The 27588-nt window shown below is 52.6% G+C and overlaps 1 protein-coding gene across 5 annotated transcripts; it reads right to left on the reverse strand.

The window, feature by feature from the left end:
• Positions 1-514: 514 nt before the first annotated feature.
• Positions 515-27420, reverse strand: SH3GLB2 (SH3 domain containing GRB2 like, endophilin B2). 5 transcript variants are annotated; one of them, XM_055721035.1, is made up of 12 exons: positions 27076-27418; positions 18337-18478; positions 17869-17997; positions 16491-16624; positions 15922-16014; positions 11707-11769; positions 7409-7432; positions 4613-4702; positions 4014-4114; positions 3511-3525; positions 2641-2905; positions 515-1969 (listed from the first exon to the last, which is right to left on the reverse strand). In XM_055721035.1, exons 1-12 carry the CDS (start codon positions 27136-27138, stop codon positions 1862-1864), a joined length of 1227 nt encoding a protein of 408 aa, XP_055577010.1. In that variant the 5' UTR covers positions 27139-27418; the 3' UTR covers positions 515-1861. The 5 variants fall into 5 exon arrangements, with proteins under 5 accessions (XP_055577010.1, XP_055577012.1, XP_055577011.1 ...); XM_055721037.1 differs by lacking the exon at positions 11707-11769 and having other exon boundaries at positions 27076-27420; XM_055721036.1 differs by lacking the exon at positions 3511-3525 and having other exon boundaries at positions 27076-27413.
• Between the last annotated feature and the right edge of the window lie 168 nt (positions 27421-27588).

The following is a 27588-nucleotide window of genomic DNA, read 5'->3' on the forward strand; positions in this document are numbered from 1 at the left end:
CTGACAGCTACTGTTACACGACAGAGCATTTCAGCAGCTGCTTTTCCCGGTTCTTTCCAAGCTGGGTGCTAAGGACAAGGCTTTAAGATCTTAGATTAGCAGTAGATCTAGTTTCCGTAACAACAAAAAAAGTCTGTTAGATCTGGAGTAGCACTTCCAGTCTCTCAACAGCTGAAGTCATACTGCTGCTCTGTTTTTGCTTCAGGTTAAGGAGAAGTTGCTGTTTCTTAGAATTTCTGAATCTGTGGCACAACTGGAGGTGTCATCTGGGAAAGTAACTGCAACGTATGAACAACCTTGAGGCTGCTGAGAGTATCAGCTGGGACAGGGAGGATTAGCAGCTTTGTTTTGCTTCTACCCCCAGCTTCAAGGACTGGGACAGCAGAAGGGCACAGCTCCTGCCTGAGCTGCCTCCCCTTGCCCTGCTGCCAGCACTGCTTGTCCCTGCAGCCTGCGGTCACGTGGCTGGAGAGCGAGGGTAGCCCCAAAGCCAAACAAGACACTGAGGCAAGAAGTCAGGCAGTTTGTTTATTGGCAAATAAGTGCTGAAAACCGAGCCCTACATACACAGGTGCTCAGTGCCCTGTTACATTAGAGTGGTCACGATACCGTTGGGGAAAGTGCAAAAGATCAATAAACAAGCAAAGATAGTTCTGACATACCAAGGGGAAGGGCGCGAACAGAGAGTTTGGTGCAGGCAAGTTTCTTTTCCATCCAGCGAGTTACACAGCAGCATAAGTCCTTCAGGTGAGCTCTAGCTAAAAAGCTCATTATAGGATTAAAAGGCAGACACACCTGAGCACCCCCTTCGAGCTAAACCACTACACACATCACGGGCTGCCTGGACTGTTTAGCATGTGCGCGGCCAATAGCAGCTCGTTACTGGAGCTACAGCACGTGGGGCTTCTGTACTAGGATGCACTGAGTCTGTTCACTGCAGAGATGGGAGGGAAAGCGTTAGTTAAATTTGTGATCTAGGGTGAAAACTGAGTCAGGCTAAAACATGCCTGGAACAGACGCACTGAAAGAAAAGCCTGAGCAATTAATACAGGGAGCAAAGCTTTAAAAAGGCTTGTAAACTCTTTGCAGTCCAAGAGCCGTTTCTCAGAGGAAATGCAAGCAAGATGCATGGTCCCTTGCACTGAGGTTTGATTTTCAACATACAGGCCCTATATTATTAGGTTGGTCCTCCCAAAGAACTTTTTCTTCCAGCTTCAGAGGACAGTCCTAGATTGAAGCCATCCGGCACCACAATAGTAAGCACAGCTCTTGGAGAGCCTTGCGTTACTGTTCTCCCACAGGTAAGCAAGGTGGATGGGTTTAACAGGCTCTAAATTCTTAAATTCACCTTCCTTTCCGTAGAGCTAGGACATGTCGGAGGGTTTGTGTGGGACACTTCCCCACTGGAATGCTTGATGGTTTGACTTAGGCAATTCTGCTGCTGAAGAAGAGAGAGTACAGGAGGGGCAGACAGGCACTAACCCACACCAGACACAAGGGAAATTTAACTTAAACTCCGTGAGCAGCTGCTGAGGGATACAGCTTGCTCACCCTGGGAAAGCCACTGTGATAAACGAGACTAGGGTCGGGTAGGAAAAAAGTAACCGGGGAATCTTGTGCCATCATCAAGACTAACCTCAAAGCAGGCTGCACTGGAGTTAATGAATTCAGTCTTGGGTGCCCTCAGCCCTTTCCCAAAACCTTACTGTAACAGCTTTACCACTTCTTTCCCACAATTCCCATATTAGCAATGGAGTGTCAACCCTGAAGAGAGCAATGGTCTCAGATGAAGAAATCCGCATTAGAAGTACCAGGAGATGAGGGGTGCATTCTGCGTGTACATTCTTCTTCCAGGAAACATTTAACTTAACAGTTCCAAGTAAGTGACAGGAACTTTCCCTTTCTGGTTCCCTCTTTCCCCTATGAGCCAGTCTGGATCCATGCCTGGCAGGCTGTACACAGTGATCATCTGGGGAGAGAAGACAGCATTAGACAGGACCTTACTCTGCAGACAGAGCCAGGAAGTTCAGTCAGATGGGTATTGAAAGAACAGTAATTTCTGAAGTTCATCTGCACCCTTTTCCCAAGAGCTTTCTGCAGCTTTAATAGAAGATCTACAGAAATCTGCCCAGTGATGTCCCTGTTGCCTTTTCATTCTCCAAATTGACCTAAGGTATTTTTGCATACAGGGTGGCACGATACTGCTATATCATCTCTTCTGAATACAATATTTCAGTCTAGTGAACGAGAGAGTTTGCAGCTTGCTGACTCTCCTTTTTTTCCTCAGCAGGGGTAGACCAAGCCTCCAGCCAGCAGCTTATCCTGTTGCTCTCAGATAAGTAGCCATATCTGGAGGGTCACAGTGAAGATATTAAATACTGGGGTATTTTGTTGGCTGGGTAGAGCTACACTCTATTATTAGGAAAAGAAGAGTTACTGGGGTGACGTTCTTAAATAGCAAAAGGCCCTGAGCACGAGCTTACTGCAGCTCGGTGGATACTAATGTCAAAAAAAAGATCCTATTAGCAGTTCCGTAAAACAAGTTTTTTAGGAGTAGGAAAAGTAACCAAGACCTTGCTAAGCACACAAGAGGCTGCTTGGCAGTTACAGTGAGATTCAGAGCGAAGGCAGGCTACCAACCTCATCTGCAAGAAGTGCCAGCTCAGTGCTGTCAGCTGCCTCGTAGTCATAGAGGACTCTGGCCTTCCGCGTCCCACTGGCAGGAGGCTTGACTTCATTTGGGTTCAGTACGCTCTCTGCCACGGTACTGGGCACCCCAACAATCGTGGGCACAACTGGAATAGTAGGCACAGCAGGGAGTGTGGCAGCAGCAACAGCTGGAGGAGAGGTAGCAGCTGGGGGAGGAGATGTGGATTCTGCATTGCCTATGAATGTGCCTGAAAATCTTAAACAGGAGAAAAAAAAGCAGAGGTCAGTAAGGATCTAGTATGAGGACCCACGAGCGAGCTCTTCCTTTCGGTAGTTACACTGCAGAGATGATGCTCAAGAGTTCTGGCTAATAGCTGTAATATACCTATGCTGCCCTTCGAGTGGGGAAGTGTTCTCAGTTCTCCAGTGCCGAGACTACGCAACAGGTAATACTCATCTGTTACGGTTCCAGTGTCCTGTCACAGGACTGGCACCTAACTGGCAGAGATTGCAGCGTGCCACTGGAGAGGGGTCTGGGCGGGTGCTGCTGTTGGCTCCACAGCTGTTTTACTGGGTCCGTTGTGCTGCGTCCTTGCCCTGCTCATGTATTACCTCTTTAGTCTGCTAGTTCTTCAGGAAATGGACAGTCATGGCTGTTAAACTGGATGCCACAACAGGAGCCTCCCAGGCTTCTGGGCTCTCCAGACAGATGGTAACGGAGCTCAGTCCCATTTGTCTGTAGACACCCGCCGCAGCACTAAGGGAGCGCAGCTCTGGCCCTTGCAAAAAGTGTGCAGAGACTCTAGAGCCTGGCTGAGGCAGAGAGCTCTTAGAGCCAGTTGTGTGCCACATCTTACTTACATTTCTCCTTTGGAGCTGCAAGCATGGAAGAGAACAGAACAGGAGTAGTCAGTCATCACGCAGAAGCAACAGCCCCTCTTGGGTCAGGCCACCACGCTGATGTGGTAGGTAACAGACAAAACAGTCCTGCCCATGCGGGGCATGCAGTCAGCAGCACAGGGTGAGTTACTGCTGCAGCCCAGCACACCCAGGCTGCTGCTTGGCAACAGGAATTTGTCTCCCATGTGATTTAACTCATTTAGAAGAGGAACATTCAAGCTCTCATGGCCATCAAGCTTTGAGATGAAGGTATCAAACCCAGATGAATCCAATGGCAAAGCCCACTCTAAATGCACTGCCATCAGGGCGGATCGCCACTCTGCAAGCTCAGAAGCTCTGCCAGAACTTGGAGGGGACCTTAACACTTCTACCCAGCATTATGATGTGGGATGGGGAAGGAGGCCTGGACTGGGGGTAATGAGATCAGTAACCCTCAGAGAATTAAAAGCAGTCTCTTGTCTCACCTGCCCAGTTGCTTTTGCAGGTCCAGCATGTACTGGTAACACTGAGCGTAGTAGTTGGTCTGAGACTCCACAAACTCATGGAGACAGCGAAGGTGATTCACCTGGAGGGAGAAGGCCCATAAGCTGGTCTGCGAGCTTGGTGGCCAGGCACAGGAACTCTTCCTGCAGCTACTACCTACCCCAAGGGAAGCAGACTTGTGCAGGCCAGTATTTAAAAGAGTTACCTGGTTTGCGTGGAAACACTAGTTTGTTAAGTTTGGGAATGTTGCATAGACCCAAGGGTTATTTCTTGACGCTCTAGCCAAGCCCATGTGGCCAGTCTGCAGCTCTAGTGAGAGAACAGTAATTTTTTGCTGGCTCGGAAGCATTTTAAGGACTGCAGAACTGCAGATGCCACAGTAGCACTGCCTGTACATGCTTCATTAGGTTTTTAGCTTGAGCATTCCAGGTCTTGGGAGGAGGCTGCTGTAGCATCCAAATTTATGACCTTTTCCACCTCTACTCCCAATGTGAGGCTCCCTCATCCTCTCGGCATCCTTCTTGAAAGGAGCCAGGAGTCTCTGTAGCCCCTGCCCACCCAGTTACCAAGGAAGACTCACATGTGTGCTGCTGATCCCCTCCAGCAGCAGACGTGTCACCTCTGCCTGTCGATCAAACTCGGTCTGTGTGAGCCTCAGCTCGTGTTCTGCCTGCGAAACAGGACAGGGTGTTCAAGACAGCACCAGGCAAGGACCCCTGTTCTGCTTCCTCTAGGGACAGGCAACACCCACCTCCTCCACCTTCCCCCCCTTGGGCACAGAGACAAGTGTGCTCCTGGCTCAGTGGGACCATGTGCACCTGTGACACAGCATCAGGTACAGGACACACTGGGCTGGGATCCCAGAGGCCTCTGGCTGTATTTCAACTTGATTCCTGTCTGATCCTCCATGGGATCGTTGCAGGTCATGGAATGGCAGCTCAAGACTGATGCACCAAGCTAGGAAGCTCCCATTCGCACAAGACCAGAACATGAAGATGGAGAGGCTTTTTTAATCTTGAGCTGTGTGGAAAGCCAGTCCCATGCCAGCACCTGTCCTTTTAACCCCCTCTTTCTAAGCCTATAGGCACAGCAATGTTGTTGACAACCTCCCTAAATTTCTCTCCAGAAGTGCAACTCTTCTGGTATCCCTTTTACCACCACAGAGCAAGGGCTGAGGCCAGGGAGCATTTACTAAATTGCTGTTGCTAACTAAATCTCTCTGCAATAGAGACGAGCATTCCAATCCAGCTCCTACCCAAGGCTCTCCTTTGAAGCTAGTTGCTCATTTTGAGCCAAGAGAAATTAAACAGCAGTTAATAGAAGGCAGCTGTGCAGCACACGTTGGGAATTCAAAGACAGACCAATACTGGAGACTCTTTACCAAACAGACAGAGCATCTCTCCCCCACCACCAAATGGTGTATTTACACCAGGGCAGTTTTGCAGTACTGGAATGCCCCGGCGGATCCTTGCAAAGGGAAGAGCTCCAGAAGCGTTGGAGCAGTCAGGTGCCCTGGCACCTGCTCTACCTTCCTGCTGCCAGAGGGAAAGGGGCAGTAAAACAGGCACGGTTGTTCTCTCCAGCGCGCACTATTCCTTAACGTCAAGTGGAATGTGTCAGTTCCCTCTTAGGATGTCCTGTGACCGAGAAGTCAGACAGAAAAGCAATGTCCACTCAGCTACAGCTTACTGGGCATACAGGTTCTGTGTCCTTGTCCCTTCCCCAGAAGGGTGCAGCAACCAGAGTGCTGCCTGCCCAGGTGCAGCAGTGCTGCATGGCACCCGTCCCAGGGAGCGTTCCTTTTGCTGCTTTGGGAATGCCCTTATCATTCTGGCACAGAACCGAGCCCAGAGGGCCAATCCAGGCAGTCTGGGCGCAGGGGCTGTGCGGTGGGTGTTCCTGAGCAGGGTCACCCACAGGGGACGCAGCCTTGGCAGGGTGAGCTGGAGGAGCTGCTGCGGCCCTTACACCTTCCACCAGCTAACAGCGCTACCAGTAGTGTGTACAGCTACGCTGCAACAAAGAAACCCTCTGTCTTTAATCAGATTCATCTGTTTTAAGCTACAACTGATCTGTTTTCTTGCATCCTCTGTATGAAAGGGATTATTTAAAGGAGAAGGGGGAACGTGACAGGCAACACCAGGGCGATGCCTGACTAGGCATTCAGAGATTCCTGCCCCGGTGAGCTGAGCGGAGACACCAGTTGTAGCAGAGCTACTTGTGACAGACAGACGGGCTCCGTTTGGCACTGCTGGGGATGCCACCCACGGGCCCCTCTGCCAGCTCTGAGCAGCTGCACGATGCAGCTTCCTATAGCGCCAGCACCAGGCTGTGACCTGGGAGGTCCCTTCCAGTCCTGTGCTTCTCCAAGACACACAGAACTTCGAAGTCTACCGACACACTTTGGTCTCCCAACCAGGACAGACCAAAGGTAGAGGAACAGAGCCTTGCATGCTTACAGCTGAGAGGGACTGAAGGATTTAAAGTACAGGATGAGCGGGTTCTAAAACAGCCAGTCTGCTCTGATGGTGCATTTAGAGTAAGGCAGTAATAGGTTACTATCATGCAGGAACATGCCATTCCACCACCTTGCAGCGCAGGCTTCAAGCTAACGCCTGCTGGGGGTGTTTGAGGTATGAAAGGCAACGGGATCCCAGAAGGTGTCTCTGGAAGCTCCATACCATGCTGGAGCTCCACACAGAGCTCACCCTGGTCTCTAGTCCGCTAGCAGCCCTTCATCCACCTTTATGGACAAGTCATACTCCCCTTGCGGAGCCCAGAAAATAAAAAAGATCTGGGGCTTTACCTCCATGGATCTACTGAGAAGGGGAAGTGCAGGTCACCCAGACAGCATCAGTTCCAAACCTCCCACCCTGCCCCTCCTGACAGAGCCGTTCCCTCCAGCAGCTGGGGCTGCTCACAGGGGAACCCTCTGTCCTTGCTCCTGCTCTGCTCAGAGCTCCTGCTCGGGCACGAGCAGGCGAGGGGCTACTAGAGGCTAATGCATGGCACGTGCAGAATCGGAGCAGGCAGGGCCTTTGCCACAGGAGCAGAGCTGAATCACACCACGGCGTGTCACCTCTGCTCCCGTGACACCCATGCAGGGTTCTCAGAGTTGCCTTTTATCACATACAAATGCACACCTGGTTTGCCTGGGAAGCCTCTCACACCAGGTCCAGCATGGGGCCAGCTCTTCCCATGCCACTGTCGGAGTCGCGCTGAAGCACCGAGCTGCATGACGTGGGCTGGGGCTGACTGCAGCAACATCCCACTGACCCACCCCTGCACGCGCACAGGCAGGGTCCACAGCACCCCAGGCCCCAACCACCACCTGCACGCCAAGAGGGTTTGAGCACGGTTTCAGCTGAGTACTTACTTTTTCCACCTCGTCGCTCCAAAGCTGTAGGGGCCACAGAGCAACAGGAAAGGAGATCAGTGTTGGAGACGTCAAGAAGCACTCGGCATTAACCCCAATTGGCAAGGATGCTCCATGGACACAGCAGGCCAACTCCGGGGACAGGCTAGCCCTTCACCCAGCAGCAGCTGCCAGACCGATGCCCTCTCCCTTCATTCCTGCTCCTGAGCTCAGTTTCACAATGGCAGCGTCAGTCCGTGGCACCAGTGCCAGCAGCGTGCCGGCTCTGCTCCCTGCCGGGGCTGTTACAGCGACTGCTTCAGTAGGCTCCAGGAAGAAAAGAATGAAGCAGCAGAGTCCTCTGAACAGCAAGAGTTACTTTGCCGAGCCCTGTGGGGGCTGGTGTTGAAGAACAGCCCTTCTTTTCAGGTTGCAGAGAGGCAAGTGAGCTGCTTGGGCCCACAACGCATGGGGCCTGGGAGCTGCCATGAGCTCAAGCCATATGCCAGTGTTCCTCACCCGGTGGTCCAGGGAGCGCGGGTTAAAGGCTCCATCATCCAGCCGGTCTGTGCTACTACTAGGCATGTTTAGCTATGGCAAGGAGGAAGCAATGGCTGGATGCTGCCTTTGAGCCAGGCAAAACATCACGCTACTCCTTCCTACTCTCCTCAGCTATGGGGCACATTCAGGGCAGCATGACACTGCCAGCTGCTCGCTGGGATCTGGCTCCAGGACATGAAACAATTGACAACAATGTCACACACAGCAACAGGAAAGGGAGAGAAGAGGTAGAAAAACACATTGATCCTTCCCAGAGGTCCTTGGCTTGGCCTTTCCTCAGCAAACAACTGCTCCCTCAGCCCTGACATGAAATCACCCTGGGTGAACAGGGAGCTCAGCAGCCTGCCAGCAACACCGCACACCAGTGGGACCAGAGGAGATGCCTCCAAGGGCCTCAGCTTCCCCCTTGGATGGCACCTCTGCAGATCAGGGGAGTTCACCATAGCACTGCTGAATTTGCACTGCAGGCGCCAGGAGCCCGGCGCTGGAGGCCCTGGTGTCAGAGGGAGAACATGCTGTGCCGAGACCCCGGCGCTGCCAGCTGAACCTTGTTGAGGTTTGCTCACCGGCACCTGCCCTCGCGTGGGCGGCGGTACCCCGGGTGCAGAGACAGCTTCACCAGCCAATACAGGGAGCACCTGCAGGAGCTGCTGCACTGGTGGGGGGCTGGGGCAGGGGTGGACACGCCAGGCTCCTTGGCTCCCTGCCTGCTCCAGCTCCCGTAGCTCAGCTCCTGCTCACCGTTCGTAGCCTGGCCGGCATCTCTTCCTACTCGGGTGGCGTTGGTGTAGCTGGCTCCCTGCTGCTCACAGGCCACCCCTATGTGGCGTGCCAAGGCCCGCTGCTTTCTGACCTTTAGGCGGGTGTTTTGTTACCACACACGGGGAACTGGTTCAAACGAGGCCGGGCAGCTTCGGCCATGCATGGGAATGCCAGCGCCGGCCTGGCCCGGGAGCTCCCGCTCGGGAAGGCAGGTGGCTCCTTGCGGGCTCCAGCCTGAGCTGCTGCCCCACGAGGCCCCACGCCCCAGGGGTTGGAGCAGGGCTCCAGGGGCAAGGGGAGCTTCAGGCCCGTGTAATCACCGCGGTACCCGTGAACTTGTAGCCAGGTTCGCTCCTCTCCTGCTGGCATTGCTGTGCGGTCCCCAGCTCCGACCGCACGGTGCTCAGGCGCTGTCAGCTTTGCCCACACCTGCTGCTCTAGCCAGAAGCATTTTGGGTGCCTCAGGGGGCAGAAAAGGCCCAGATCTGCCCCGTTGTCTTTGACCCCAGCTCAAGCCAGAGGAGCCCTCTTTAAGGCACTCAGTGTGTTTTTCTTAGAATCATTCCCAGGAGTACAGTGCGTGGCAGGGGCAGGGTCTGCGAGAAAGGGATATTTAGGCTTAGGCGGCCCATGTACACATTCTTACACAAAAACAAAAGGTCAGTGTGGGAGAGAGGAGAAGTGGCTCCTCGGCCTCCAGGTCATACAAAATGAGGGAAGTGCTTGTCCCCAGGTAGATCTAATTCTATCCAAGCCCTCCTGTTATGGAAGGGGAAAAAATAAAAGCACCACATTATCCACCTCTCAAGAAACCAACGTGAATTTAGAATCCAGATCAGAGCCCTGCTGAGGACATATGGTCCAGGAGAGAGCTGACCTGTTTGCTCACCTATAAGATGAAGTTGTTACCTGGGCATAAGCAATCCCTCCCTCCAGAAAGGAGCGGAGCTCGACAGCAAAGCAAGCAGCAACCACTGCTCTGTCCTGCCAGGACGCGCTAAGACTAAAGTAGCACAAGGACTCTGGCCTGGAAGAAAAGCAGAGCAAGAGTATGAAGAGCTCCTACCTGCTGCAGCGCCTGACCCCTTGGGATGAGTGCTGGGATTAGAGAGCTTGTTGCAAAGTGGTCCTGCCTCTGCAGAGCTGGGGAGCAGCCTGGGCACAGCCCCTGCTTTGCTAATTGGAGATGAGAACTGCTGTCCAAGTCACCCCTGCTAGTGCAGCTGGACTTCAGGTGGCACATCAGGTGCTGATTGCAACCTCGAAATAGTTTCAGAAGCCACAAGGGCCACTGCTTGTGCTAGGCCAGCGGGCTTCCTACAGGTACTTCTGCTAGGAGGCCCTGCTGCGCAACCATCAAACAGGATTTAAGTGATCGAGGTCACTGCTGGCTGCATCCCTGGAGCAAGTCTGTCTCCTAGAGCCCTGTGCCAACTGTCTGATATCATCACCACTGCTTGCAGAGCTCTGAAGAGGGACCACTGAAGTAGGCAAAGATGTGCCAGGGTAGACACCTGTGGGCTAACCGCCCCCCCCCCCCAGATCTGTTTCTCCTGTCACGTTACTTGGCATCTGCTCCCCAGGAACAGCTTTGCAATACAGCAAAAGCAGATCAGCTTGTAGTTTGGTGATGACTAGACATACTCAACTGAGCATCTGAACGCTCTGCAAGATGCTGATGCATATTATGCATATGCTTACCTTCTGGTCTGCTTTAGAAAGCCTTGGGGAATCATCAGGATACGCTGGTCTAATCAGAGCTATTCAGAGGCAGGGAAAGCCCAGTTTTTCTCCTCTGATTCTTCCAGAGCTCAGTTTTAGTCCATTATTGCGCTGTCCTTGGAAAAGACTTTTCCAAGGGAGAGGACAGAGCCTCAGACTTGCTGCTAGATGCTGCAGTAGGAGAGCTGGAAATTGAGCAATTGCTGCAGCATCACCAGTATCAGCTTCTTCCCAAGCAGTCTCATGGCCAGGCCTGTTACCTATGGAAATAGTTTTCTAGCTACTGTGCAAAGCCATTTCTGATCCCAGCATCACTCTCCAAGAAGGTCAGGACAGATCCCCCTGGGAACTAACACTGATGCTCCCAGCTCAGACATACCTCTTTCTCCAAATGGGATGGGTTTCCCATTAACCAAATCCACCTTGTTTCCATGATGTTTTGTTTGCTAGAAGGCTGGGCTGTCCTTTTTCATGTCTACAGATCCCACTCTCCAGCCCTTCCACTCTCAGATATTTCTATTAACAGGCATCAGTGTTGTTCTGAACGCTACTCAGGAAGCAAGATGATCAGTTTTCAACATTTTAACAAGAAATGTGACATTGCACAATGGGGAGCCATGAACACAGCATGAAAGCCAATTGCTTGACCACGGCCACTCAGTGCAACACAGTGGAGATGCATTGGGCAATTCATCCAGTTCCCAGTGCATCTGACTGCATAACAGCCACCAACAGACAGGCCCCAAGATGAAAGGAAAAAAAAAAAAGTTCTCTATGTGCAGAATAGGCAAGCCTGCACTGTCAGCCTACTGTGTTACTGACAGGATGGGTGGCAGAGAGATTCCTCCACCTTTGCTTCTCTTGTCCAGCTACAAAGCCTCTGAGCTCTGACACCACAGTACTGATCAGGCAGTCATGTGTGTGACATTGCCAGTGTACAGCTGGAAGCACCCAGAAAGGCTAACCTTTGACGGTTTTTCCTTTCAATTGCTCCGCTGGCAACAAAAAACCCAGTCAGAAGATTCCCACTAGAAATGTGGAAAAGGATTGGCAGGGAAACTGGAAGGCAAACCAAGCAGCCAAAGAGCCAGACTCTGACCATGCACCCCTGCAGGGGTGATTTGTATCCTTAAGGTTGAGTCAGAGGAACCCTGGGCAGCCCATGTCACATTAAAATGTTGAAAACAGCAGAGCACTAGGTCTGAGTTTAAGTCAGGTGGAGAGAGGGGCAGAAAGAGATTGGAGAGGCAACATCTAGGAGGAGGCAATCTTACCGCTGATGCGCTGGCGGAGAGAACGTAATTACGAGGTCTAGTCTCCTGAAAGTCAGGCACAGCCTAGTGGGGGGAATAGAGTTTCATGTACAAGTCATGCAGAAGAGTCGATAGGAGTCAGTTGGGCAAAGGATGGAAGAAGGGACTAGTGTTTTTTTCCCCCATCTGTGCTGGAAGCAAATTCTTCTGGGATGGCAGGAGGGAGGTCTCCCAGCAGTCTGGGCAGTGGTGCGTGGAAGCTGAAGCTGTCTCCGGGTAGAAGCTAGGCTTGTGCAAGAGGAGGTGGACTGGCTCAGGCAGTCACACCCGATACTCCAACAGCATTACTGTTAGAAACTCTGCCTGTACTTACAGCTATCTGCTCATACAGTGGCCAGCTGGAGCGAAGATGAGACAGCACAATCTCAAAGGGATTTCCCGTTCCCTTGTAGCCAGCAGGTTGCTCGTGTCATGTTGGCTCAGTCCAGTGGGCAGGACCTTCTTTCCCCTTGCTTCCTGCCTATAGTCCTAGAAATGTCCCTGTACAGGGTCTTGTCCTTAAAGTGGCATGTTTACTGGCATCAGAGCATCCTTTCCACAGTGCCTTTTAAAAAAACCAAATCTGCTTGTTCTTACTCTCACCAAGCATCTGGGCACATTTCCTCCTAACAGACTCAGATCTGCTCTTTTCGGCAAGGGGCACAGCTTAGCTCTAGCCCAAAGCCTTGCTGTTGCCAAAGACAGCGTATGAGTTTTCATCCCAGAGGTCAGAAAAGCCACCTTCTCTATAGCTAAACCTCTGCCCTGCGGCAGGAAGACTTAAGCACTCCAGAGGTCTTTCATCATTGGGAGTGCAAGGGATCCAGTCCCCGCCACCCCCAGGTGTGGGCTCACTAACCATCACGTAACAAGGTGTCTCTATTCAGCTAAGCTAAGGCTGGGCCTCCTCCCAGGCCAGCCTTTGGCTGTAGCATCACCCAAAATAAGCCAGTGAGCTAGCTGACATCAGGACCGGCACACTGGTGCGATGGTTCAGGGTATCTTCCTGGCCAGCCTTTATGGCGCAGTGGGTTGGTGTGCAAGGCTGGCACACAATCCCGCTGTAACCCAGCCTTGTTGCTAATCCTCTCAGGGCCCGCGTTTTCTCTCCCAGGTTAATCTCTTTGCAGTTCACCCAGATCTACTTACATGTGCTGACCCGATTTGCTGGGCCCCAAGCAGCCTGCCGGAATAAGTGACCAGTGTGTGGAAGAAGCAGTCCCAACAAGAAGATTTTTTTTTAAACTATCTAGGAGTGTTGGGGATGGCTGGAGGAAGGAATAAGGAGGAGCAATTCCTATTACAAGTCAAACCTGAATATAGGGACAAAAATGTACCAGTGAGATGAGGCCAGCACAGCAGCTAGGCTTGACCCCTCCCTCTGGGGAGAAAAGATATGGTATTTGACAGAAATAGCTTCTTATGCCTTTTTTTTTTTTAAAAGATCAAGAGCAACCAGAGAAACATCTCCTCCCATTCCCTGATCTCCAGGGAGTCCCCAGACTGGTCATAGCACATGGGATGAAGTAGGCAAGCTGCTCTTGCACTCCTGTGCGTGGAGAAGTTGTATTTGCAAGCAGTGGTCAAAAGGGACCCACCTCCCTCCCCCTTCCACTCTTGTGATGGGGGAAAACCAGCAGAGCCCTGGAGCCTGGAGGACAGAACAGCACCACAACCATATCAGCCTGCCTGTCATTGTCTCTGGGCTGCCTCCCTTCCAGGAGAGGGGCTTGCCACCCAGCCTGACCTCCTGCCTGCAGCCAGAGGAGCCTGGGTGGGTCTTTACAGGAGCCCCTGCCTCTCTTGAGCACTGCTTGCAAGCAGCATTGATGGAACAGAATGCATGCTCCAGAGGGGCTGCAGGCAGCCAACAGATGCTCCCATCCTTGTGGGGCACTTTCCCCAGGCAGCCACGGCCCTGACCATGCTCAGTACATGCTCCAGGACCAGTCCCAATGGGACACAGGAGAGATGAATTTTCATTTAAAATGGGAAAGAGACAATGAGAGGTGTTGAAGAAAAAAATCACAGCACTGTTAGCACAGTCAATACTCACATCTCCCTCACACTGAGCAAATTACAAAGAAACAAAACAAAAAAGGTTAGTAAACAAAACAGCATCAACAGGAAGGACAAAGCACGGAGTCTGAGGGAAACGCACAAGCCCAGACACATGAACAGCAGCTCACAGGTCTGGGCAGCAGCACACTTGGAGGGTCACTCACGAGACAGAAGCTGTGGGAACACAAATTCGCACTACAGAGGGGGAGAGCAGCAAGAGAGTGGTGAGCTGGGAGAGGTGTGATACTTCAGGCCAGCTTGGATGGAGAGGTGTGACACAGGACTCCAGGCATGTTAAGGGGAACACTGTGGTCTCATGACAAGCTAACAAGCCTCGAGCAGAGGCAGCAGTTCTCCCCCTGCTGTGCTGGGAGCTTCCACCTGTGCCTTATCCTCTAGAAGTCTGTGAGGCGGCCAGGGTCCCACCTTTAAACTAAACTGGGTAAGAGGTGGATGTCTTCAACAACAGCTGAGATTGCTCTTCTGTTGTGTGATCTCTGTTTCAAAGAAACAGAGTGGCCGAAACATGGCTTGGGGTGAACACTTTGGAAAGCCTGGACTGGCTCCGCATCCTGCCTGGGGCACCCCAGCCCTGCAGTTCCAGTAGGAAACCAGCTTGTTGTCTTCCAGCTACAGGAAAGTCCCTCACCCAAGGGTCCGTGTCCAGGTGAGAGGCCTTGGGATCACTTTGTGTAGGAAGCAAGGTAAAGAAGGTGGAGGAAAGGGAGGAAGCACAGGAGGTATCTGAATTCCTGATTTGATTTCAGCTTAAGATGGGCACCCCTTCCCACTGAGACAGGGCGCACTGTCCCCTTCAGGAGGGGAATCGGGGATCCCTGAAGTTACCTTCAGTGGGTCTGGGTGACCTGACTGAGAAGGCTTTTTTTAAAAGGGCAGCTATTGCTTTTGTTCAGGGCTCTCCCACACAGGCCTGAACACTCTTGTTAGACCTGCTGGTGAGGGCTGCTGAACTTAGCGCAGCTGCTCCACACGGCACGTATGCAGTTAAAGCTGGAGGAGAGGGAAGCCACCTGGGAACTGGCTGCCCATGGAGCTGCAAGGCCAGGTGCCCAGCCGAGCAGATGGCTAGAAAACAGGCTCATGGCAGGGCTTCCAGGCTGGTATCCCAGTGCATCCCAGAGACCGGCTGACAAGGATTCCTGGCTATCCTGATTGCACACGTTTGCTAGTTAAACTCCAGGCCCCAGGCTGGAAGCAGAACTCGGCAAGTTCTTGTGCCAACAGCCAGAGTGCCACAGGATAGCAGTGTGCTTCAGCAAGGCCCTCCAGGGAACCCATCAGTGCCTGGCTACAGCCTCTCTGCCTCCTGCTACACCACCTCTGCCCAGGGAGAGCCAAGCTCCAGGAGACGACTCAGGCCCAGGGAGCACCACGAGCTGACGGGCCTTGTCAGACTCAGACAAGCACTTGGAAGTGCTTGTCCCCATTGCTTGGGCCTGCGGACAGTGACGCTGGCTGGCTTACCAGTCCCTTCTGCACTGCTCTGACCTGGGACCCTTGCTAGATGACTTGCTGCAATTTCCCCAAAGCCAGAGGGCAAGACTAGCCTGTAACTAGACGGCACCACAAACTAAACAACTAGAGAGGCTGAAGGAAGGACCTCTTGGTAGCCGGTCTGACCCTGGCCACCCCTTACAGGCTCCTGTGGCACTCCTGCCTGGGGAAGACCGAGCTGACCGAGTCCTAACTGGTTGAAAAGCCCAGGACTGCTGCAGAGCCCCAGCATGCTTCTCCCTTGTGCACCTCCCAGCTCAGCTCTCTCTTGGCTTGCTTTTAGATCCTCAGGGAAAACTTAAGTCCTCAGAAGATGCAGCCTTCCAGTTACGAGCACAAATCATCCAGTGACCACTATCAGTCAGGAGGCAGAAGCCTAGGTCATGCAGAATTTTCCAGACTCTGGAAGCTCAGAGCTATTTGTTTCAGCAACTCCCCAAAGGGAGGACATCTCAGGAACAGGCGCATGGCTCTTGCTCCCAGTTCCCTTGCATACCAGGCAAGGAATTCCCCCACCCATGCCTGCCAGAGCCAGGACATAATGGGGCAGCCTAATTTTTGCTCATGTGAGCCAAGCCCTGGGGCCAGAAGGACAGAGAAGAGAGTGAGGGAGAGAGTTACCGCTGCTTTTGCCTCGGCAGCTTTGGCTTTCTTCAACCTGGCTTTGCAGGCGTCCAGATCCAGGCGGCGGTTCTGCAGGATCCTCCGCTCTTTCTGGAAGGGACAGAAAAGTGGGTAAAAGCAGACTGCTTAGGAGCTGTTGGGGAGGGAAGGGGACAAAATATCATCTAGGAACCAATTCTATCTCCTTAGCAAAAAATGCTAGGGAGACAGAGGCAGCTGTAATGTTCATCTCATTTGCAAGAGTTTTTGGCCTGGCTTGCAGAGATACAGGCTAAACCTGCTGGGAACAGGGCAGTCTACGAGTGGGTGGTGCCCACTATGCTGCAGGAGTTAGGAAAGGAGTCACCTTCCTCATGCACATCAATTAGCAATCCTTTCCTGCCAGAGGGAACCCTGAGCAGACTGACCACTGGTATTCCTCTATCCTTGCATTCTTTAAGGGGAGAGGTATGGAGTCCTTTCTCATAGGGAGGGAGAGTCAGTTCTTCCAGCACTGTTTCCCTCTCCCATAACCCCCCTCATCTCTGGTGGTGTAACAAGCTTCCCCTCCCTGTGACCATACTTACAGATATGGTTCGCCAGTCCCCTTCCAGAAAGTTGCGCAGTGGCGTCAGGAAGTTGATGGAAGCAGAGTGGATGAAGTCCCGTTCTGCTGCACCTAAGCGCCTTTGAGTCTCTCCAACTTTTATCAAGGTCTTCCCTGCAATAACAGGAGCCTTCAACTCCAGGAGAAACCAACTGACATTGTGTTGGCTTCAGCCAACTCAACCAGAGCTGCCAGGCTCCAGTGGGGGGCGGGGGGGGGGGACAACACACACGACAAAGGCACAGTGTACCCTGCCTGGGCAAGGTGCCCATGCCCACACCACACCAGTTTCAGTCTGAACTACAGCCTGCTTTTAGCTCGAGGCCTCTTCTCAGCTGCTCCCAGTGCAGCTTTGATCTTATCTGCTCACGCACTTATTTCACTGATGTCCTTTTAGTGCTATACCTGCCTGCGCAGAACAATCTTTGTCTCTTAAAACAGAGGCACTGCAACAGAACAGCAAATTACAAAGCATCAGAGCAGAAAAAATAAGTTGATGAGGCTGTGCTGGCTATAGATGCAGTTACAGCTGTTCTGCCTGTAACAGGGCTTGCTATTGAACAGCTATTGATTTGGAGAGCAGCCACAAAGCTCATGGCAGAGGCAAGGACAGCTGGAAGTTAAGGCTGTGCTTCTGTGCAGGTCTTCTTCTTAAAGAAGCCCCAAATTACCCCAGGAAGGGGCAACTGTTAGGATTTAAGAGCAGAAAGATGCCCTGTGTGGTCAGGAAAGGGCCTGTTGAGGCTTGTAGCCAAGCAGCAACCTTCCTAAATCTGTTCTGTTCTTTCTGGTGGAAAGATTTCCACCCTCCACTTATAGGGGATAGTTAAAGGATGGTTCTCATGTTTAGGGTCTAGAGAAACTCTATGCAACTAGACAGCACACTAGACTAAAAATACGCTCAAACTGGAAAAAACTAAAGCCATTGACTGCAACTCCCTGTTCGGGCTACTTTAGAAAGCCACAGAAATAGCACAGAATCATTTCTGTGTCCTGTAACCAGTCCCACTAGTTACCCTGCATCTGCACATCTCTCTTCTCTAGCTCTGCCAGACTTGAGGACTGTATCAGGAACAGGGACCACCCCTGCCCCTTTTTTCCCCACAGCATGGGGCATGCTTTGCTGCGGAGTAAGACCTGACTTCCTACTCCAGATGAGCTTTTGCTTCTGTGCTAGAGAAGACCCTTCTCTGGCATCAGCTTTGACACACTAACAGGCAGGTTGCCACAGTGGGGGCTGGCCACCCTGCCCCATTCCAGAGGCATGCTGCAGGAGTCTTAACACAAAACAGTAGTGGGGATACTCTCTTAGGAAGGGATAGATTCCCAGGGCTTCTTAATTAGCCAGGCTGACTTACCATAAGGTGTCCCTGGCCCAAAGTCATTAGCTGCTTCTGTCATGTACTGCGCCAGCAGCTCCCCGTTGGTGACGCGGGAAGGCACCTTCCGGTCAAGCTTCTCATACAGAAATTCTTCTACTCTGGCACCTGGAATGGGGATACCACTGGTGGTTACAGGATGGAGGCACCCCTAGAACTGGCATTCGGGGTAGCCCATGCCATGCAGTCCTGAGTAACGCACTGGATAGGAAGCACGAGCACCAGGAGAAGGTGTCCCTTCCCCAGTCCTCAGGAGCACAGCCAAGCTCTGCAGGGCAGCAGCCACTCACCTCTCAGCTACTTAGGGAAGGAAGGACAGGCCCTGCAGACACATTTCTTCCAACCCTCGCAAACTCAATGCGACAGGGCTGTCTGCCAGAGGGCATGTCTTTTAACACTGAGCTGCAAAGTGGTATTTGTCCTCAAAGCATTAGAAGCTGGACTTACTAGGGTTTGGCTGTAGCAGAACTTCAGTCTGGCGCAAGATCTTCTCTGTCCAGTTCTTCGTGCAGTCTGCCCTGGCCAGAAGGTTTTCAAAGTGGGCATCTAATTCAGTCTTCTCAGCCTGGCCCAACTTTTCTTCAGTAAACTGCAGGAAGGAGGTAGTCATTAGAAGGTCTGTTCTACTAAAGCAAAGTTACAGTGTGCTACAGAGCTATTAAGAGGCACTGAGGCTTCTTCAGTCTCATGTATTTATCTTAGAGCAGAGCTAAAAAGCCTTCAAGGTGGTGTTCTTTGTTCCCAGGCATCCTTGAATGGAAAAGGGCAAACTTTTGCCCAAGAGTGGAACTAGCACTGAGCTAAAAATAGAGTCCAGGTTTGAAAGGTGTTCCAGAGTAAGTAACTTTTAATAAGGTCTGGTACAAAAATACTCTAATTGTGAGGAATATTTAAATGTTCACATGGCTTTCAGTACTTCATGCAGAAGAGCAACAGACATCCTCCACATGAGGGAAAGGTGCCACCCTCCTTTCACCCCTTTCTAACCAACTCTGTCCTGCAAACCCAACAGGATCAGGAAGACCACTACCACTGCACAAGCCAGGCTTTCCTCTCATCTTATTAGACGAGGATGTACACATTGTTTTCCTAAGGGCTGTGAGTGCCCTCTGACAGCCATCAGACTGACAGCATCTGAGCACTGCCTCCCAGCTCACCTCCTGTGTGGCTGGCAGTGAGCTGTGGAACCGAACATCTGAGATTTAAGGAGGCTCAAACTCACGATTTAGATAAAAATGCTTCCAGCAAGTGACTATTCCTCTAGGACACACTCTGAAGCAGGGTACGGAGAGAAATACAATGGTGTCTGACTTCTCTCAGCACTCAGATTCATACTGGCAGACTCTTCCTCCCTCCATTTTTCCTTTTAAATTTAAAATTAGCAGCAAGGAAAAGCAGGCTATGCAAGTCTTCAGTGTTTTCATACTAGGCAGTGACATCTGACAAGCAAGGTTTGTCAGTCAGTAAGTGCAGTGTCAGATGGCCTGGAGATCCCCCATTGCTTCCTAGGGGTATTTCTGAGAGAAGAGCCCATTCCCTCTCATCCCATCCCCATTTTCCACTTGTTCCTCTCAGTGAAGTTGACCAAGCATTATTTTTAAGCACAATTTCATGCTCTTGACAGAACAAGCATCTTGTTGGATCACGCCAAGAGACCCCTTTAGACAGCTATGCAGTCCTACAAAGGTTGCAGTTGTCCTCTTAGCCCTTGTTGCTGGCCCCTGGTACCACTGTTGGGTTATCAGGATGAGGTACTGCACGATACCTGGTACAGTCAGATACCAAGAGATTAAAGCCTGGCTAAAACTCTTGGATGAAATACAACCCCTGCATGATCTGCTGCTTGTACCTTCTCTTCTCCCTTCCCCTCTGCCACAGCTCAGCTCTAGATGGGCCAAGATGCTGTCTTCATGGGGTCTCAGTCTGGTGCCTGCTGCCCGTCCTGAAAGGCATTCCGGCATCTCTGTTCACGTGGCTGCCCAGCAGCCCCAGCTACATTCTCATCCAGTACAATGCTGGGAACAGAGGGAGATAAGGAGCAAGCCCATAACCAGCCTGCAAGGCAGGCAAACAGCCGTTAGGAGTCCAGTTACCACCCTGCACCAACAGTTACTAGATGTCAGAGATATACAGACCCTGCAGGTATGTTTACACAGCAACTGGTTTGGGCAACTTGCAAGCTAGAGCCGGTGAACTGCTTTGTCAGATGTGTCCGTGGTGACAGATACTCAGCTTCAAGGACAGTCACACTCCCTCCTGCAGCCTGGTGGGATCAGAGGAGTCTCAGCCATGTGTGCCCAGGGATCGCTTCACTAGTCTCTTCCCCAGCACCAGTAGCCCCTGGTTACTGGCACTTAGTTTCGGCTCAGTCTTGCCATGGCCCCTGGCTATTGCTGGACATAGCTAACAGTGGATTCAAGGTGAGAGGGTGTCGGTACTGCTTTGTACCTACGGCCTATGATTGTCTGTGGGGGACACACACAGCCATCAGACATGCATGAGCAGCTGAGCCTCTCTTCCTCTGTCACTGTTGGAAGCCCAGGGCTGTTTTCAGACACTGCCAGGCTGGGCTGAGTCACTGCCATGCAGCAAACTGGGGCTTCCCAGGTATTTGGCACCAATTCTCAGTCATCTGTTTAAGAGCTTTCTTAAACAAGCCAAGACTCTTTGATGCAAGCATAACAGTCTCTCGCCCCCCTTTCCCAGACAGCTTTTTTGAGATATCATCTCACTTTCAGGTCCAGCTCCTCTTCCTGCAGTTTAGACTCATCCTGCACCAGCATCTGCCCTGGAGCTGTCAAGCCTAAACCCAGTTTCTTGTAGCATTGCTGCACATTCAGATCACTGCTGAAGCCCTCCAGCATCTCCACCGTGCTGCTGCCAGCCTCTTGAACCACCCCAGCTCTGGGGTCCTTTGCTATATTCACAAGCAGCACCTCCAAGCATCACTGTCCTTTGCAGCCGTTTTCTGTAACCCCTCCTTCACCCACTGCAGTGTAACAACATGGGTCATTTGCACAGCGCTTGGCCAGGGAGCAGCCAGGACTCAGAAACTCAGTTTTTATCTCAAGTCAAGCACTAAAGCTATTTGTCTTGCAAGAGGACTGAGCCCGTGCACCACAATCACTGCAAGCCTGGGGGCTATGCCAGAAGGGGAGGATGGGCAGGAATCTCAGTCACAGCCTGTGGCTCTGAAGGGTCAGGCCAGAAAATAATCTCTCATTCAGGTTTTCTTTCAGTGTTGGAAAGCAGGGCACAAGCGTCATGAAGTGGGTGTAAGGGCACGGGAGGCTCATATGCTGGGAGCTACATTTACAGTTAATTCCCCTGCCCAGAAGTTACTGCACTGCAGAACCCAGACCAAGGCACAGCCTCAGGGCAGCTTGTACCACCTCGTTGCAGGTTTCACTTCTGCAGCACACTTCTACCTCCTTGTCTGTGCACGGGGAGTCGCTGATCCAGCTGAACTTGACCTCTAACATGACTTTTTAGATGGATCAGAGAACTCGCCCAACTTCACAGCGCTACTGAGAATGTGCCACCAGCTGCAGCGGAGATCAGGACCACCTCTTGCAGGAACAGCTTGCTGTGAGATCATATGAAGTTTCTCATGAAAGCACAGCCAGTGAAGGAGATTACAGGTAAGTTACATAGCCTTATCCTATGAGCTGGTTCTTTTTCTTGTCTGGTGCACATGGAGATCCGAGCTTTCAGGTGGCAACAGGTCTCAGCTGCTGATCCCCTCTTAACTGGCTGCCCAAGTCAGTGTCTTCAGTGAAAAGCAGGGTAGAAGAACAGCAGTTTGTGAAGTCTGGCTACTCAGCCACTTCAGGCAGAACTCCCCTCTAAAGGATTTTCCTAGGAATTTGTTTTCATAGTGCTTACAGAAATTTCATTATTTTTCCTTCCCATTGAACAGACATAAGATTTCACTGTGAGGCCATGAGATGCAGGAGAACAGACAAGCTGATCATACACTTATGCCTCCTGACTGTAAAAAGACAGATTAAAAATATTTTCTGTTTTGCTGTTCCTGGACTAGAGGTATTGCAGTCTTCTGCAGCACCAAATACCCTAGACTGCCGCAAATGGGAGCGTTACTTGGTTTTATCAAGTGGGCCTGCAGGCTTAGTACATATCCACCTGGGAGAGAGTCAGGGCAGGCAGAGCACACACAATTGCAATGCCTGGGGGCATGGTGGGGAGAACCTTAAAGCTCCTCCATCCCACTGTGGCAGAACTACTCCTATTTGTTTTCTAGAACATGATGGTTGGGTCAACAGTCCAGCCCCAAACTGATTCCAGGATTTGCATCCTGGGACCAACATGCCAGGTCACAGTGCTGAGAGGCTCCACGGGGATCCTGCCCTGCAGGAAGCATCCCTGCAGCTGACCCAGCTGAGCACCAGTCCAGTCTTTGTGCAGGGAAGCCGACGAGGTGATTAATAATGCAGGCAGCCTTTTGTCAAGTGCCACTCTTGCTCTCCAGGAAGAGAGTCATGCTGCATTCCAAGGCATCAATAATTCAGCCAAAGATTGGGTTTCCTTTGGGAGGCTTGGCTGGCCAGCAGGAATGCTAGCTGCATTATCAGGGCCCATGTGGGCAAGCAGGCTGACAGACCAGGACAGCAGCACTTGGGCAACAGGCCCAAAAGACCGTGCCTGACTGCAGTTAGGGCAGCTGCCTGTATTCACAGCTTGTGGGAAGAACTCCCCTTTCCTCAAGACAGTTGGTAGAGACACTACTGGCATGTCAGGAGGGTCAGCAAGTAGTGCTGAGCTGGAAGGGTCCCTCTGCACTGCAGCTAGAATATCGAAGAGGCTCTGCCTATAGTCCTAGTGACTTAGGGCCATCAAGTTTAGGCTTTAAAATAGCACATGTTGTTTTCTTTGCTGAAAGCATTAGCACCTTTCTTCCCTTAAAAGCGAGGGGAATAAACCCCAGTGCTCCCCCTGAGTTATGCCAACACCACAGCTGTTTTGCATAAAGCAGCACGAGTTGACTTACATCTCTTCCAGGCTTGTATGGTTTTCCCCATCTCTCTCCCCTCCAGCTGTCCCAGGCCTGTATGTGGTGAGCCCTGACAGGGCAGCTGCAGCCCCCTGGCAGAGAATCTAGTGGCAGAGTTCAGGCCCTTGCAAGGTCCCCAGCTTTTTCAGCTGGACATTACTTATGACTTTCCACCTTAAATCACAAAGATCAAACCAGGGCCAGGAGCCTTAAACCAGGAATAGCCTCCTGCACCTGCCAGCAGATTTGGGCTGTTGAGTTTTCTGAAGCCTCCAAACAGCCCAGAATGACTATGGTAATATTTGCTCTTTTGGTGATCAGAGGCACAACAGAATCAGTTAAGGCAAATCTACCTCCCACCTCACACAGGGTTGCCAGGGTTTCTTAGGAAAGAAGCCATAGCCACTCAGCCAGCATCTGAAAACTACCTGAATTTCACCAGCTCTGGACCGGACACAGAGTATGCTTGAAGTACTTGGTCACCAGGAGCCAGGAGAGCTAGGCTGTGAGCCAGGTGAAACTGTGCTAGAGGACAGAAGGAAACCAAGCTGTCCTGTTAATGGCTACCTCATGAGCAAGGCATTTAGGAGGAAAAAAAACAACAAAACATTTCTGCTGTGGTGGGTTGACCTTGGCTGGATGCCAGATGCCCACCAAGCTGCTCCATCACTCTGCACCTCAGCAGGACATAGGAGGAGAAAATAAGATGAAGAAAAACCTCAACATGTGGGTCAAGGTAAAGGCAGTTTAATAAAGCAAAACACACTTCCCGGGAAGCAGGCCTCAGTATACATAGGGGTTGCTCCAGAAGACAAACATAGTAAGTAATGAATGTTCCCCCTTTCTCATCCTTTCCCTTAGCTTTTCCTGCCAAGCACGCCATGATATGGTGTGAAATATCCCTTTGATCAGTTTGGGTCAGCTGTCCTGGCTATGTCCCTTCTCAAGATCTTGCTCACCCCCAGCCCACTGGTGAGGGGGGAACACTGGGGAGACAGCCCTGATGTTGTGTGAGCACTGTTCAGCAGCAGCCCTTACACTGGTGGGTGTCATCAACACCATTCTAGCTACCAGTGCAAAGCACAGCACCCTGAGGGCTGCTGTGGGAAAAAGTAACTCCATCTCAGCCGGACCCAGCACAACTGCCTTCATGGACTCACAGGCATGTTTCAAGTGGAAAAATGCCCTGTCCTGGACCACTTGCCTTCAGAATCCTTTTAAATTGCCTTGTGTTCTCTTGACTTTTAAGTTATCCAGCAACCAAGGTATCAATCCCAGTAAGGTCAGCACGCAGAGAGTCTATCTATTAAAGATGTTAAAGATAAAAGTCTATTTTATCACCAGAGTTCAGGGAGATGGGGGAGTCTGTCTTCAGGAGCTTCAAGATAGGGGAAGTCAACCTCCAGCTGCTAGTAGTAATGAGATTATCGATGGAATAAGCACCCAAAAGCTGTACTTATGCTTGGGCAATTTCACCCAGAGCCAGTTCATATAAAGACTGACAAAAGACAGACACCTACAATTATTTCCAGACATCTCTGAGAGCCTAGCTTGCAGCCTGTCTAGAACAGAGACATCCAGTGTGTTGCCTTTGGAAGGAGAGATGCCAGTTCTGTAGGCAAGCCGGAGCTGTTAGCGTAACTTCCCCTGCAGAGGTTTGGGATCAAACCCACTTACTGATAACTGGAAGGTACAGCTGATCAAAAAGAAAAGCCTTCTTCAGTGAAGATGAAGGGAATGACCTGTCTGAAGTCTGTCTGCAGGTGCCATAGCTGTAAAGGGCTATGTGCTGCATCCCCTCCGAGGATACTAACCCGATGGCTGCAGGTGGTAGTTCAAGTGTCAATACAGGGCATCTGCAAGAGAGACGCTGAATCCTACAAAAGCTCTATATCCTTGTATCTGCCCAAGCCTGGAAGCTTGTTCCCCACTTCCAGGGTAGCAGAGCTGACCACCACCTTCCTACTCCAGCTTCTACCACCTGCTTTGCTGTTCTGAAGGAGATCATAAGAGATGCCATGAAGTCCACAGGACACTGCCTGGTCAGGGAGCTGCATGCACAAGCCTGGTAAGATAGTTGCTGCTTATACAGCTTTGGGGAGATACGTCAAAGCTTTTGTCACAGCCCCTCTGTCCTGCTCCTGCTGGAGATAGGTACAGGATTGCCCACCCAGGAGCAAATAAGCGCTTCAAGCTGTCTAGCTTCTCCTCAGGTAGGCACCCGGCTAACTGGTGGCCGAGCTAGGAAGAGCCATGTAAAGGCAGCAGTGGGTTTTTGAGTGTTATTTTGTTGTTGTTATGAGAGAGGTCAAGCCTAGTCCGAAAGCCTTCATTCACCACTGACATGAGGTTGTATTTGACAGGTTTCAAACCAGGACTGCTCCTGCCCTAAGCCTCAGGGAAGCCACCCCAGAGGTGGCATGCTGACTGTGCTCAGTGTCCTTTCCCCCTCACTGAGCAATGCTACAGCCCTTCTTCCAGTCCGAGTCAAGCTCTTGTGTGTTGGTCAGACATCTCAGCCAGACAGCAATAGCTAACGCTGTCTGAGCGCCACAGCACATAATGGTCAGTCCATTTATCTCCCAGCGCTGCAGTTCCAGTAAAACATCGCTTTGCTAAATGCCTGGAGCCGAAGAAAGCATCTCCAATGCTACAGAAAGCCGAGTTTATTCTAGGCAGGTCTCATTCCCCTCCTAGAAGATCTGCTGTGCCAAAGAGCACTACAAGCCCAATCCTTAGTGCCAACAGCAGACCTCAACAGTCATTTGTGGCTTCTCATGGAGATGGGGCAGTGCTCACCCACACTAGCGGCAGGACTCTACTGGAACAGCCCAAATAGGCCAAGCTCCCCCAGCAATTAGACTTTGGAAAGTGGTTTTCAGCCTCAGTGATCCATTTCCTTCCAGTCTCCCTTCCTTACACAAACACCTGCATGCTGTCCACAAGTAGCAGTGCCCACTTGGTTTCAAAAAATTACTACTGTAATTAGGCATATGAATGTTCATATACGAGATTATGTGAAGTAGGTGTAGCAGGCAGAAGACACTATTTATAAATGCCTCCTTGCTCTAAAATCACTACGTGCAGACACTGTTCCCATGCCTGTCTCCTTCCTACGCCTTGAAGCTAAAAACTACTTATCAGATTCTTACAATAAGGCTTCTAAACTTAAGATTTCTTTACAGCATTTCTTCCTTTCCTCTGCTACCAAGGTCATTTGCATGAGAACAGCATCTTTAAGCTTTCCATCTGCTCCTTATTTTGCACCTGTAGTTAATATCTCTTTTTCATAACATATGACTCATGGGCATGGTTACAGGAGGTGATAACTGTTTACGGCAGACCAGTTCCTAAAAGAGCCAGAATTACTCCACTGCACAGAAGGCGTGGAACAAGACAGCGCTGCTCCCAGCCCCCGGGTGACGGGTACAACCAGCAGCCCAGCCCCAGAGCCGGACTCCACTCTTCAGGCAGGACCCCAGCCGGCTCTGCCTTGCCCCTCTCCCGGCCCGGCCGCCACACGCCTCGCCCCGCACGGGCGGCCGGTCTGCTGCGCGCCCATGCCCCGGCCTCCAGCTGGGGGGTACCCCCGGGACCGGCGTGCTGAGCCTGGGCAGCGCCTGCCCAGTGCCTCGGCAGGGCCGCGGGCCGCCCTCCCGGTGTCCGGCCCGCCGCAGGGCCACCTCTGCCCCTGCCCCCGGCTGGCGGGAGCAGCTCCGCGATGGCGCTGGACACAGGCTGCTACACCCGCCTGCGCCAGCGGCTCTTCTTTAGGGAAAACGGCTGTTGGGCGAGCAACGTCCTCCCCCCGCCGTCCCGCGGGCTGGGAGCCTCTCTGGGGCCCTGCCCCAGCACCCCTCCCAGGGCCGCCCCTCCGTAGCGCCGCCGCCGCGACCGCGGCTCGGGCCGGCGGGCCCGGCTGGCTCCAGCCCCCTCGGGCTGGCATGAAGCGCCCGGCTCCGCTCCGGCCTCGGCCCCGGGCTGCGGCCCAGGGCGCTCCGTGCCCGCCCGTCGGGGAAGGCAGCGGGAAGGGGGGGCCCGGCCGGGGGGGCGGCAGCCGCAGGGGCGACCCCGGGCAGCGGGGGTGCCCGGCCGGGGGAGGGGGGAGGGCGAGCCCTTCTTCACAGGCGGGCGCCGTTGCCATGAGCGACGCTCTGCAGCCCAACCCGCCTCACCTGCATGGCACGGGAGAAGAAGACCCCCGCGTCCGACGCCAGTTTCTTCACGTTGAAGTCCATGGCTGCACCGGAACCTCCGCCGCGCCCCCGCTGTCACCGCGCCCGCCCTTTATAGCGCCGAGCGAGGCCCTCCTCGGGCCGCGCCGCGGCCTCTTAAAAAGGCCGTGCAGCACCGGCGGGGCCTCTCCGCGCCGAGCCGGCGGGGCGGGCAGCACGACCGCCTGGAGGGCACTGCCGACGGCGGCCCGCCCTGCCGGTCTAGCGTCCCCCGGGAGCCGCTCAGGGGGGGCGGGGGAGGGCCGGGCGGCGGCGTGGCCCCTTTAAGGGGCGGGGGCCAGGGGGAGCTGTCAGCCGCCGCCGAATGGGCGCTCGCGTCGCCTGCCCGCCCCTGCCCCGCGCGGCTCAGCCGCACTTGCCGCCGCAGCCTCGACCCAGGCCCGGGGGTGCGCTCTGATTGGTGCGCCGGCAGGCAGCTCGCCGTTCTTATTGGCTAGAGGGGGGCCGAGGGGG

Source organism: Falco cherrug, chromosome 9 (genome assembly GCF_023634085.1).
Source record: "Falco cherrug isolate bFalChe1 chromosome 9, bFalChe1.pri, whole genome shotgun sequence".
NCBI classification, from domain to species: domain Eukaryota; kingdom Metazoa; phylum Chordata; class Aves; order Falconiformes; family Falconidae; genus Falco; species Falco cherrug.

Bases quoted from the DNA above. Each gene is read 5' to 3' on its own strand.
- SH3GLB2 (XM_055721035.1), bottom strand. From the start codon at position 27,138: ATGGACTTCAACGTGAAGAAACTGGCGTCGGACGCGGGGGTCTTCTTC. The intron at 16,015-16,490 runs GTAAGTATGGTC...TGTCCCTTCCAG, and splicing joins GGGACTGGCGAACCATATCT to AAAGAGCGGAGGATCCTGCA. The intron at 4,115-4,612 runs GTGAGTCTTCCT...TTCTCCCTCCAG, and splicing joins AGGGGATCAGCAGCACACAT to GTGAATCACCTTCGCTGTCT.